We start from the raw sequence: 13,641 nt of genomic DNA, 5'->3' as shown, positions 1-13,641 counted from the left end.
CTAAAAAACCCCCCCCAAAAAAAAAAAAAAAACCTAAAAAAATCCTACCACCAGTTCTCCCTCCACGTTAAGAGAACAAAAATTAAGAAACCGTTTCCCCCTTCTAAACCTATCTTCTCTCGTCCTATCTCACCGTCAGGATAGCCCACCCACTTCTCACCACCGGATGTTTCACCGGCTAGGCCCCAAGTATCCAAACTTTGCCGCTTGTAATTAGCATATCTATGTTAAAGATAGTGGTGCCCCCTCTACGCTCAAATCCTGGGTCCGCCTCTGATTCAAAGTGTACTAGAGCATAAGGTGGAGTTTGGATTAGAAAATTGTTCCGTTTTGTTTGTGGAAAAGAAATGTGTTTGGATTTTACTTTGAAAAAACTCCTCTAATGACGGTCCAATATTTGCATTATTTTCTAATTTTTGGTCTAATATTAATTATATAGATCAGATGTTAGACTTCATTAGTTCCCGCATAGCTAAGTAGGGATGCTTTTGCTCAGTTGGTGCTGTCAAGTAACTGAAATTACCTTACCTTTCTCTCATTAGTACTCACTTGGTGCTGTCAAGTAACTGAAATTACCTTACCTTTCTCTCAAAAGAAAATAAAAAAGGTTGATTTGTTTGTTTCCTTAAACAAAGAGGACGGATCCGTGACAGAATCACATATCTTTTTTTGGGCATGTGTGACATATAAGATTCATTTGCCTTATCATATTTATTATGTGGTTTTCCAGCATTTCTTATCATATTCTTGGAACAGGAAATGCTTGTTAAAGCCTTTTCAGGTGCACGTGATATACTTTTCGAGGAGCTACAAAAAATTAGCAAGGCTATTAATCAATCTATTGATTTTACTGATTTTACTTCCAAGTTCGATGATGAACAAGGATCCAAATTTCCTCCAAGTGCAGACACAGACTTGATGAATGATAAGGCTTCAGCAGAAGTGCCAAGCAAGATACCAAATGGCTTCAAGGTCTTATCCTATTATCCTCATACTTGCAGCATTTTATTCTGATTATGCTTACGTTAATATGGAACTTTGTGCGTCTTAATATTTAATTTCTGACTTTGACTGTCCTTACTATGAAGAGTCAGTTGTATATAAGTTTTAATAACTTACGTTTTCACAAAAGTGCATTTATCTTTTGCGGATGTTCCTACGTAATAAGTAGATATTAACTTAGGACTGAGGGAGGACTGCCTTCTACACCTTGCTAATTCTTACTCTTTATGTTGTTAAGCAGAAACTAAACGATGGGGTTTTCCAGTCTCAATCTAAGGATGACTTACGCCAGTTGTATCATTCCCTTGGCAACCAAGTACTTTACTTATGGAGTTTGTTTATGAGGTTCCACAGGTTTGTTTCCATTTACATTTACCTTGTACTCAGTGAGCTTATATTATCTAGCCCCTCAGTCTTTGCGGATAAGTAACATTTCGTGAACTGATAGAGAAAGACAAATACCTCATTTTATGCCTTAGATACCAGTTAATGCATCATGCACCTCAATTTGTCTATCATGGACAAGATCACACTTAAATAGTTTTTTTATATCTAGGGTTCATCATCTACTGTTAGTGCTGTTTCTTGAGATCTTAAACTGGTTCTTTACTTCCCTTTAGGACTCATAAGGCGTTGATTATGGACTTTCTGCGTGAGCAATGGGCTATTGATAGAAGAGCTGAATGGTCAATATGGATGGTTCATTCTAAAGTTGAGATGCCTCACCAATACATAAGTAGTGACATTGATAGCTCTTCTTACCATGGTTCCAGCGGGAGAGCACCTGTTATGCGGAAGACAACTGAGGACGTAAGCATATCAACTCTTCTGATCTGCTATAATCGTTATCGTTTCTTTTCATTTTTTTCCCTCGAACATTAAGTATAGTGCAAGGAAGTCTGAGTTTTTAAGGATGAGAATATTCTATACTTTTTAATGTTGTATTTAACTTGAACTGTAATTGTGCTTTATGCAGCCTGCCCAGACTGCAGCTATGCGAGCCGAGCTTCATAGAAGAAGTATTGCACAAATGAGGGTTAGTACAATCTGACATATTATGCTGGGTATGGTTATCTTCACTGTGATGGATTGATGAATTAGCACTGGTTCATTGCAGATCAACAGTCGATCTATTCAAGACATGCATATATTTGGAGACCCTTCGCGCATCCCAATTGTAATTGTAGAGCGTGTTGTTAATGCACCTTTGCGGTCAACAAGTGGAAATTCATACTTCATCCACCGGGAGCCAAAAGATGCAAAGAGCTTGCTAGCTGGGACAAATTCTAAAGGCACAAAAAAGATTCCTGGCATAAGCCCTTGTCAAAATGGCCGTGTTTTGAAGATTGTGGTTTTTGTCCATGGATTCCAGGCATGTTGATCATCCTTAACATCGGACGTATTAATAATCCTGTTGTTTGTTTTCTGCATACACCATGTGATTCTCTTTCTATTGAAGGTTCTCTATCAGAATGCACCTCTAGTTCCTGGTCTGGAAGCCCGGCATACTTGGTTTTGCAACAGTGTTTTTTTCTTTCAACACTATGTTTTCGATAGATTCTCGTTCAACTCTATGTTACTATTCGATCAAAGTATTGTTCAACAATTGCTTTTTGAAACACAAAAAATGACAGTAGTTGAAATAAACCATTTAAGATTGGAAGAAACATCTTCAAACAACCATTGAAGTGAATAAGAGCACCCTATTCCATGTCAACCTGAAATAGTTGTCTTTTGGAGATCCTGATGTTTATGCTAGAACCAAATGCCTGTAATTTAAATTTGATGGTTGATGTTCTTGAGATCTTCTTCTCTCCTCATGAATGGCAATGCAAGAGGAAGGGTTGGCATGCTGAATAAACTCTACCAGATATACAAGGCATTCTGAAACTAAATCTTTACTTGCAGTCTTTGTATGATACATGGATGAGGGACTTCAGGGTTTTCTAGGATCACAGAAATGTACTTCATTATGGTTTACTGCAACTATGGTGTAATAAGCTGCTTTTTCATTAACCATTTTGCTGATAATCTTTTCTAACACTAAGAAACCATTTATTGCAGGGACATCATTTAGACTTGCGGCTTGTTCGGAACCAGTGGCTTTTAATAGATCCCAAGATAGAGTTTCTTATGTCAGAAGTTAATGAAGAAAAAACGGCTGGAGACTTTAGAGAAATGGGCTTACGGCTGGCACAAGAAGTAACTTCTTTCATAAAAAAGAAGATGGACAAAGCCTCAAGATCTGGAAATTTAAAGAGTATTAAGCTAAGTTTTGTTGGACATTCCATTGGGAACATCATATTAAGAACTGCTTTAACAGGTTTGTTCCCTGTAATCTCAGCAGTGTTCTTCAACTAACTTTCACTGTTTCTTAGATTATGTGCTTCTTTTGCAGAGAGTATCATGGAACCATATCTCAGATTCCTTCACACATATGTTTCTGTATCTGGTCCACATCTAGGTTACCTGTACAGTTCAAATTCTTTGTTCAATTCTGGGTTGTGGCTCTTGAAGAAGCTCAAGGGAACACCATGTATACATCAGCTGACATTCACAGATGATCCTGATCTCCGGAACACTTTCTTGTACAAACTTTGCAAGGTAGTACACGGTGTAGTAGTAACTTATCAACAAAAAGAAAAATAACTATATGGTATAGTAGTACTAATTTTGGTTGAGGGTATTGGTGCATCGGTCAAATTTACTGCTTTACCAATTCATTCCTTTTCTTTAGTTGGAAGTCATGGCTAGGTTACGGACGGGAAGTAGATCGATCAATCTTAGTCATGAATTTCAGATGGAATATCTACTATCCTTTGTTTTCATGACATGCTTGACTGCGGTTATCTTTCGTATTCAATCAATTAACTTGCCTCCATCCGAAAGTTATTTTTGTTATTGGTTCTTTTAAATTCAGTACCTCGAAAAGAGATTTCAAATATTTCTGTAGGCCTAATTTGATCTTGTTAATCTGAAAGAAAAGGCAACGGTAGCTGTGTCTATTGACAAAGTACTGACACTCCTAATTGTGTCTTTGCCAGCAAAAGACCTTGGAGAATTTCAGGAATATTGTTTTGTTATCTTCACCTCAGGTATTTTAACCATCTTCTTTGGCTGGCTTATGTTTTCTACTTTCTCGCGATGGTTCCTTCTGACTATAGAAAATAAACTCAATATCAATTTTTTGATCTTGAGTATTTCATACGTGTGGGCCAGAATATGATAGAACAGAAATTGGGTGTACTCATCTTGAGACAATTTGGTTTGAGAGATGATCTCTCTGTTTTTTTTGATTGGTAGATGATCTCTCTGTATCTTTTCTTCATTGTGAGAATTGATGTCCTTTACCAAAAAATTGTGAGAATTGATGTAAAGCAAGTTTTGGATGTTCAACTTGTTGAATGAATAGAAATGTGGCCCAGCCACCACCATTACCCAAAAAAGATAGAAAAAAAATAAAAATCAGATGGTACGCGGGTTAATGATGGTTTTTGATTTGGAAAGGAATTGTGCTAAGAAAGTTTTTAGCCAGATGCTGAACAATGGTTTTAAGGCTCAAAAGTAAGAGAAGTTGAAATGCATGTCGGCTATGATCAGTAGTAGAAACTTTCTTCTAAAAGTCACTTATCTGAGTCTTTTAAGCAACATACATAGTATGAGAATTGCATTGGAAGTATCTAATTGAAATATAATTTTCTGTGTAAAATATTAGCCATTGGTTACTAGAGATAGAAAGTACAAATGATATTGTCTACAGATTCCATGGCCTTTATATTCGTAAGGCATTCTAGACTAAGTTTAACAAGCTTGCCTTCTGGTGCTATCTCCTAAATAAATTGTATCACTGAAATTAATTGCTTGACACAAGAGTAAAGCACATGTTGCTCTTATGGCAGATTTTATGCGGAGAATAATTTTCTGAAGTATCATAAAGCGCATGCGTTTTTTCTATAATATAAGGGAAACCTGCAACTTTAAACACACAGCACAAAATCAATTGATTGGAACATAAAGACCTGGAAGGGCATAAAACTGTTAAATATTTGGGTGTATGCATACTCAAATAGCTTCCGGAACTGCTTTAATTTTTATTTCACTTTTTCAGTGTGGATCAAGAATTGCTTGTAATTTGATTGGTAACTGAGTTACAGTTATCACCGCACACCTCACTGGCTCACTCCCCTCTCCACCTCTGTATGGAAACACCTCAGCACCTTGACCCTCCCCACCTGCCTCATCATGGTGTCCACATCCACTGTCTTCCGTTCCAATTAGAGTTTGTGACTTCCGTAAAGATAATATCAGTATGGAAAAAGAAAAGCACCCTTCTATGCTGTTTATTGTTACTTCTAACGTCTTTGCTAGTTGCAGTTTTTAAACACCAATCTCGTTACTGCGACATTTTTCTTACCAACTCTCACTATTTCAACTGTACACCTTGTTTTAGTTAGGCAACCACTATGTGGTGTTAAAATACAGAGGTCGGTCAATAGAACCGGTGTTATTATCACTGCACTGCTCAAATGAACTGTCTCAATAGGGACATGCTGCTCTTTGAGATTATTGTTATCTTTGCTGGTGTTATGATCACTGATTCTGTCTTTTCAGGATGGTTATGTTCCATATCATTCTGCAAGAATTGAAATGTGCCAAGCATCTTCAGGAGACAACTCTAAAAAGGGAAAGGTATTCCTGGAGATGCTGAATGATTGCTTGGACCAGATACGTGCTCCGTCATCCGAGCATCGAGTGTTCATGAGGTGTGACGTCAACTTTGACACAACATTGCAAGGAAGGAACTTGAATACTATAATTGGAAGGGCTGCTCATATAGAGTTCTTGGAGTCGGACACTTTTGCTAAGTTCATAATGTGGTCATTTCCGGAGTTGTTTACATGACTTTTTGCACGAGGTCACTTGTTTCATCACAACTGGACTCCATATCGTGGAGCCTGCCTACAGTGCTGAGCGAACCTCCATTTTTGTGCTGCCCCGGCGCACTCTGTGACTATGTAACTCCACGAATATTGCTGCTGTGATAAGTCATTTGCTGCAAGCTGATTTTGGTGAAGTTGCTCAGCCTAGATGTGTTATACTAACTCTATGGTCCAGTTGCAATGACTGGAGTACCATACACTTGATAGCAAATGCCGGAGAGGGTTACAACTAATATGCGTTTGGGTGGAGATGGTTACAACTAATATGCGTTTGGTGGAGATGGTAACGTTGTCGGACTATGAACTCCTAGTCTGAATATGTTGTGCAATAGTAGAAATCAGGTTTAACGAAGACCAACATTAGTCAAGTTAGACAAGTTATTTGTAGTGTTATCGATGTTTCAGTAGAAATTATATTCTTATCGGGCACTCATGTAATAGAGAAGTGGAGTTACAGTGTACACATGGTGATAGCTGATTGATATTTATGGCTTATTCTGGGGGTCTTTTCTTTTGTTTTCAATTTGGGTTTGGGGTTGATCATTCGTTTGTTTTCGTTCTTTGTCTGAACTGCGAGAATAACTGACTAAGCCGTGCCCTAAGGGTCTGACTAAGCCGTGCCCTAAGGGGTCTTTCTCCAAACAGGACGGTCGTAGCCTTTAGGTTGTTTAAGTAGGTTGGGTGACAGATCGACCATAGAACTACTCCAGGATATTAATCAAGGCAATAAAACTTAGGTTTGACGGAACCGGTGTACATATCGACTTACAACAAGTAAATCATACAATAAGCTTGAAAAGGATAATCTGAAAAGTAGAGTAATAACAATTTCTAAGTTCTAACTACTTAAATTGAAATGTCATGAGACGAGGATTATTCAAGTGGCAACACAAAGTAAAGCAAAAGGAAAAAGAACCCAAAATATGAGAAATAATTCAAAAGAAGAAAAGTAGAAAATGCACAGGGGGCTGAAGGAAAATAATAAATTTTCAGTTATTTTACGCCATTATTATCCACAGCCACCATTATCCACGTGTCCTTCAGCTACTTCTTCTTCTCCTCCTTGAAACCCCAGCTTAAACCTTAGCTCTGCTCCACCGTGCTCCGCCACTTCATCGCTCGCTCTCCATCTTCCGGCGTCGGTTAACTTCCTGATTATTAGACAGCGACACATGTTAGATTGACCAAAATGTCCCTATCGTACAACTCCTTCTCTCCAGTCCTCACCCCAGTCCCTCCCTCTCATCGTTTCCTGTTCCCGGCCAAAATCCCAAACTACGGAAAGCTCTCCCCCGTCCACCGCCGTCTTCTTCTAACAGTTGCCGTTAGAGCCAAGCCAAAAGAGCTCATCTTAGGCAACCCAACGGTCACCGTTGAGAAAGGCAAGTACAGTTATGATGTCGAAACACTAATAAACAAACTCTCGAGCCTCCCACCACGTGGAAGCATCGCCCGGTGCTTGGATACTTTCAAAAACAAGCTCTCTCTCACTGACTTCTCCCACGTGTTCAAGGAATTCGCGGCGCGTGGCGATTGGCAGCGGTCCCTGCGACTCTTTAAGTACATGCAGCGCCAAATATGGTGCAAGCCCAATGAGCACATCTACACTCTCATGATTGGAATATTAGGCCGTGAAGGCCTTCTTGATAAAGCCTTCGAGATATTCGACGAAATGCCAAGTCATAGTGTGGCACGAACGGTATTCTCTTACACTGCTATTATTAATGCTTATGGCCGTAATGGACAATACGAAACTTCTCTTCAACTACTTGAAAAAATGAAGCAAGAAAAGATAATTCCTAGTATTTTGACTTATAACACAGTTATTAACTCTTGTGCTCGAGGTGGACATGAATGGGAAGGGTTATTGAGTCTATTTGCCGAGATGCGACATGAGGGTATTCAACCGGATTTAGTTACCTACAATACTTTGCTAAGTGCTTGTTCAAGTAGAGGGTTAGGAGATGAGGCAGAGATGGTTTTTAGGACGATGAACGAGGCTGGGGTTTTGCCTGATGTAACTACTTACAGTTATTTGGTGGATACTTTTGGCAAACTGGGGAAGTTGGAAAAGGTGTCAGAATTACTCATGGAAATGGAGGCTGGGGGTACCTCGCCGGAGGTCACCTCCTATAATGTCTTATTGGAGGCTTATGCGCATTCGGGGTCTATGAAAGAGGCTATGGATGTGTTTAGGCAAATGCAGACAGCTGGATGTGTGGCTAATGCAGAAACTTATAGTGTTCTGTTGAATTTATATGGGAAAAATGGGAGGTATGATCAGGTTAGGGACCTTTTCCTTGAGATGAAAATGAGTAATACGGAGCCAGATGCAGATACATACAATATTCTCATCCAGGTATTTGGTGAAGGTGGTTATTTTAAGGAGGTGGTGACATTGTTCCATGACATGGTTGAGGAGAAGGTAGAACCAAATATGGAGACTTATGAAGGTTTGATATATGCCTGTGGAAAGGGAGGCCTTCACGATGATGCGAAGAGGATTCTGCTGCATATGAATGGACAAGGTCTGGTGCCTAGTTCTAAAGTGTATACTGGCGTAATTGAAGCTTATGGACAAGCTGCGCTGTATGAGGAGGCAGTTGTTGCCTTTAATACTATGAATGAGGTAGGAAGCAGACCGATGGTGGAGACTTTCAATTCTCTGATCCATGCATTTGCTAAAGGGGGGCTTTACAAAGAATCTGAAGCAATATGGTTTAGAATGGGTGAGGTTGGAGTTCCACGGAACAGGGATTCTTTCAACGGGATGATTGAAGGGTATAGACAGGGAGGTCAGTTCGAAGAAGCTATAAAAGCTTATGTTGAGATGGAAAAGGCAAGATGTGATCCAGATGAGCGGACGCTTGAGGCAGTTTTGAGTGTTTACTGCTTCGCAGGCCTAGTTGACGAAAGTGAGGAGCAGTTTCAGGAAATTAAATCACTGGGCATTCAGCCTAGCATCATTTGCTGCTGTATGATGCTGGCAATTTACGCAAAAAGTGAGAGGTTAGAATTTAATTTCCTATCAGCCGATTCCTCAAATTTTAAAACTTGATATGGTTCTATTAATATAACATTGGTACCTCAGAATGGTTCTTTAGACCCATTTTTATATTGTCTTTCTACTTGCTGGATATAGCTTCTTAGACCATCTCCAACCCTAATACCAAATTTCACACCAAAACGGTGTAACACCAAATTTATTCCAACCATTACACCATTTTTTATACAAAAAAAGAATATTTCTTCTTTCTCTTCTATATTATATTATTATCTTCTATTTAAATTTCATTTTTTATTTCCTTCAAACAAATTCTATCTTTTTTCTTTTTTCCATATTCATCATATATAATTCACATTCACCACTTATATAATCATTTATTACAAAATTATTTTAAAGGATAAATCAACTAAAAGTGAAATCATTGATAAAAGATAGTTAAATAAATATTACATCATAGTCAAATTTAATTTAAGTACCACATAAATATTCAACTTTCGCCTCTATTCTCCCATAAATGCTCGACTAATGCATACGAAGTATAATATATACAAAAATTAATATATCAAAAAATAGGATATAAAATTAAAATTATAAAGATCTTAATATGAAAATTAATTATATACACAATATATAATAAATTAAAAGTCCAAAAAAATAAAAAGATGAATAAAATAATAATAAATCAAATTTGGTGTTGATGAATAGTGTCGCACCAAATTTGGTGCGACACAATTCACGCACTATAATGGTGCAAGATTTGGTGTTCCATTGGAGCAAGAAAACACCAAATTTTACACCAAATTTAGATTTGGTGCAAAAAATAGTGCACCCTTGGAGATGCCCTTATAAGACTGTACTTCTAAAGGTACTAAGTGGAAATACAATATTTGAATTTCCAATTTCTACAAAATGCAGTGTGAAGTTAAACTGTTTGACTAGTTGTGTGCATCATCTGATCTAGTCTATTACATTTTGAACTTCTTTTCCATAAATTTCATATAGTTTCTTCTTCTACCTTATTCTTTAACTTTTTCATACTTCAGGATTTGTGCATTTGTACTTCCTTGTGTTGCTCATTATTTGCAGAAACTTCTGTTACTGGCAAGATTTTGGCATTAGGGTGTAAGTGGAGCTTAGCCTATGTCCGAAAGCTTCAGCATAGATTATGCCATGAAAATTGCGCTGGTCCTAGTCTAATATAGTAGTTGATGCTTGGATGCTCTTAGAGTTCGTGGATGAATTACCAATTAAAAAAAAAGTTGGTGGATGAATTCCTGTAAATTTTTGCATCACTGGAGTAACAGAGAAGACATTTCTTCTTTCCTTTTGCTTCCAATATTCTTATATGTTTTATTTCTTGAAATTCTTCTATTAGGTGGAATATGGCTCGTGAATTGTTGAACGACGTGATGACAAATAAGACTTCTGATATGCACCAAGTTATTGGACAAATGATTCACGGAGATTTTGATGATGAAAATAATTGGCAGATGGTTGAGTATGTCTTTGACAAACTCAACTCAGAAGGCTGTGGTTTGAGCATGAGGTTCTACAACACTCTTATAGAAGCACTTTGGTGGTTAGGCCAGAAAGAAAGGGCTGCAAGAGTGCTGAATGAAGCAACAAAAAGGGGGCTATTCCCTGAACTGTTTCGAAGAAACAAACTTGTGTGGTCTGTGGATGTTCATAGGTACTCGTTTTCTTAGGGATATGGTGTTACTATGTTTAAATTAAATTACCCGTTTCTTCAACCTGCCCCAACTCTGTAAATAGTGCAAGCATAATTGTTCCTTGGTAGGAAATATTGAAAATGGGCGTATATTACAATAGTTATGTGGTGTTTCTCTAATTATTTTCTATTGTTTTAGGATGTGGCCTGGTGGTGCATGCACTGCAATTTCAGTTTGGCTCAACGATATGGAAGAGTTGTTCCATAAAGGCGAAGAGCTTCCTCAATTGGCTTCTGTTGTTGTCGTGTAAGTGCTTTTGCTTCGTGGTTTTTGTCAGTGATCATCTCCTTTATGTGATGCTTTCTTCCTATTTACTTTCTGTGGGGTTGGAGGGCATGGGTGTAGATTGATCAAGCAATGTAATTGCTGGAACCTACTTTTTGGGCGTGTACTCCTTTTAGTTTCGCCAGTTATTTGCTTCTTACTGTAAAACTAAAGGGAAAGAAGAGCAATGACCATCACCTAGCAGTGTGAACACATGCTTATCCCAAAGCAAGTCCAATACCGCAGACAGGAAGGAAATTTGACCCAGTCAGTTGTCTAGGATTTGTGCAAGATATCCTTTAAGCATCAATGGAGTTGCCTATATCATGTGGCTAATCGCCCTTTTTGTCTTCATGCTTCTTGTATGCCTGGTGTTTTTTTCTTCTTTTTTTGATAAGTATGCTTGGTGTACTTTTACGCCAGAATACCAAATCACTTATATCTTACACTAACATAACTTTCTCTTGAAGAAATGCTAGCCAGCATCTAAAGGACACTTGAAGAAGACTAAGAAATTAGGAACTAGGAAAATTTTAATGAAATTTGAGGAAAAGTATAACAAAAACCTGACTAATAAAGGAATACCATAAGTTGACCATTTTCATAGAAGTACTGGGTTAAGTTGAAAATTTAAGTTTTAGAATGATGAAAGGTTGCTAATAGGCAATCTGTTAGCATGCTTTCCTTGATCTAACTTTGAAATAACCCAATCTTTTTATGTAAGTACTGGGCTGAAGTAATAATTCGGCCCATGAAAATTTATGAAACTGAAGTGTAAATGCTGCTTTTGAAATTCAAAATGCATGTGTATAAACATCTTTTTTTTAATATATAAGTAATTCATGCGCCGATATACTTTTTTAGGTTGTGGAAGCTGAATTAGGAGGTTTCCTCCGTAATTTTGCTAATTGGTTCGATCAATGCTGGGTTACTTCTGTGTTAGCTACTCCTTGGGTCAAGATCGGAATTGAAAGCTATATATAAATTGTTTAAAAACTTACTTGAAAAATCGAAACTGAACTACGAAATATAACACCAACTATATGGTCATGTACTGGTTCATTGTGGTATCTGGCACTACCACACTTCAGTTTGTGTCTCCTTTTTTCATTTTCTGACTTTGGTCAGATAAAAGGAGACTAAATGTGTCAATTGACCCCAACTAATAATTTGAGGGCCATAATATTTCTTGGAAAGCAGATTTTTCTAATGACTTATCAATAGGAAAAAGTTCTTTAGGATGATATTACATGGCTTCTCTCTTGATAATTATCGTGTTTGATGGTTATGTTAGCCATACGTGATATTTTTGAATTGTATAAGTTTTATACTTGTAGTACTTTTATGTAGTTTCCTATTATGCAGATTATATTTTATTTATTGAAGTAACTTCATCATCATTTGGTTAGGATCAACTAAACCAACCTCGTATCATGTATTCCTTTCAACATAACACTACTAATTTTTTTTGGTTAAGAAGTCAATGTCCAAACTTACATAGAAAATTAGACATTTTGACCCTCATACTACGACTCATTCTTTTTAGGAGGGAGGAAAGATAAATATCTCCTAATATATCATGTCTCCATAATATTCCAAGTGTTTGTATCTTCGTGTCTAACTTGTTTCTCGTCTGACAGTGGTGTCTACGTCAGATAGGAATAGTTAACTCTATTGTTAATGTATTTGGTTGTATTTTCATTTTTTCCCTTTCTTTCTAGTAAATTTATATGATTGCTTTCTCTGAATCAGACGAGGTCAGACAGAGAAGAGTTCAATAACTAGGGATTTCCCGGTTGCTAAGGCTGCATATTCTTTTCTAAAGGATACTGTTTCGTCATCATTTTGTTTCCCTGGGTGGAATAAGGGGAGGATAGTCTGTCAAAAGACTCAGCTCAAACGGACTTTTTCTAGTGCCGGACCATCCTCGGGATCTTCAAAAGGTGACAGACTAATTCCTTTAAGTAACTCTCCCATTTCCCTTTTGGGAACACAGACATCCGTGAGTGATGCAAAAAGATCAGAAAGTGCGAATGCTGATAGCAAGAGAAGCACGAAATCAGATTCAGAACTTATGGCGAGCAGTGTCTAAGCGGATGATTGAGATATCTGCTTGACTAGTTTGTCGAGCTTGCATGGGCCTTTTGACCTACGAAACGAAGAACACAATATTACCTGGCCCGTGCTCTAATTTTGATCTATCTTATAGAAATGCTTTGGCATCACCTCATTCGGTCTCAACTGTCAAAAAATGTCAAACAAGTGCAATATTGCCCTTGTGACACTGCATAGTGAATGCCAAAAGTTCATGTTGTTTTCAAAATTCTGGCACCCCGCTTGCGGGACGGGGAACTGAAGAATTGGAAAGCGTTTCCCTTCACAGCTTGCTCATGCATACATGTATATTGAGAATGTTCCATTGCTAAAATGAAAATGATTCTTTCACTCCGTTAATTTTGTTGAGTTGGCACGGGCAATAACTTTGTTAAAGCGAGTGACACGCTATGGATTAGGTATTACTAGCATTCTTCCTTTCAGAGGTAGCCTTATATGCTCGAATTTATCAGTAAAATACTAGTGAATGCAATTTGCAAGTAAGTAATTTTTGAACCACTTTTGCCACTAAAATGCAATTGTGGCAATGAATGAATTTAAAACGAGAGATATTATCTGGTCAACAAACTAAAACTTCATTAAC

At 37.7% G+C, this 13,641-nt stretch overlaps 2 protein-coding genes across 2 annotated transcripts in view; both read left to right on the top strand.

Moving 5' to 3' along the window:
- LOC109213733 (protein FAM135B-like) overlaps positions 1 to 6,465 on the top strand; it is an 11,971-nt gene extending 5,506 nt beyond the window's left edge. Inside the window, exons 8-16 of the mRNA XM_019377564.1 lie at positions 757 to 972; positions 1,244 to 1,356; positions 1,623 to 1,812; positions 1,979 to 2,038; positions 2,120 to 2,374; positions 3,067 to 3,325; positions 3,401 to 3,606; positions 4,047 to 4,097; positions 5,614 to 6,465. Coding sequence (XP_019233109.1) covers positions 757 to 972; positions 1,244 to 1,356; positions 1,623 to 1,812; positions 1,979 to 2,038; positions 2,120 to 2,374; positions 3,067 to 3,325; positions 3,401 to 3,606; positions 4,047 to 4,097; positions 5,614 to 5,904 — 1,641 coding nt within the window. The 3' untranslated portion in view covers positions 5,905 to 6,465. The remainder of the gene's footprint in view (positions 1 to 756; positions 973 to 1,243; positions 1,357 to 1,622; positions 1,813 to 1,978; positions 2,039 to 2,119; positions 2,375 to 3,066; positions 3,326 to 3,400; positions 3,607 to 4,046; positions 4,098 to 5,613) is intronic.
- A 325-nt stretch (positions 6,466 to 6,790) lies between these two features.
- LOC109213734 (pentatricopeptide repeat-containing protein At1g74850, chloroplastic) lies at positions 6,791 to 13,397 on the top strand. Its single transcript, XM_019377565.1, has 4 exons — positions 6,791 to 8,951; positions 10,325 to 10,639; positions 10,818 to 10,925; positions 12,696 to 13,397. The coding sequence occupies exons 1-4, from the start codon at positions 7,132 to 7,134 to the stop codon at positions 13,033 to 13,035; spliced, it is 2,583 nt and encodes an 860-aa protein (XP_019233110.1). The 5' UTR covers positions 6,791 to 7,131; the 3' UTR covers positions 13,036 to 13,397.
- Positions 13,398 to 13,641: the final 244 nt, after the last annotated feature.

The sequence above is a fragment of the Nicotiana attenuata genome, unplaced genomic scaffold (assembly GCF_001879085.1).
Source record: "Nicotiana attenuata strain UT unplaced genomic scaffold, NIATTr2, whole genome shotgun sequence".
Lineage (NCBI taxonomy): Eukaryota > Viridiplantae > Streptophyta > Magnoliopsida > Solanales > Solanaceae > Nicotiana > Nicotiana attenuata.
Note: the sequence above shows the minus strand (reverse complement) of the source record. Positions and strands in the feature narration are given on the sequence as shown.

Bases quoted from the DNA above. Each gene is read 5' to 3' on its own strand.
- LOC109213734 (XM_019377565.1), top strand. From the start codon at position 7,132: ATGTCCCTATCGTACAACTCCTTCTCTCCAGTCCTCACCCCAGTCCCT. The intron at 10,640-10,817 runs GTACTCGTTTTC...CTATTGTTTTAG, and splicing joins TGGTCTGTGGATGTTCATAG to GATGTGGCCTGGTGGTGCAT. The intron at 10,926-12,695 runs GTAAGTGCTTTT...TCTCTGAATCAG, and splicing joins TTGGCTTCTGTTGTTGTCGT to ACGAGGTCAGACAGAGAAGA.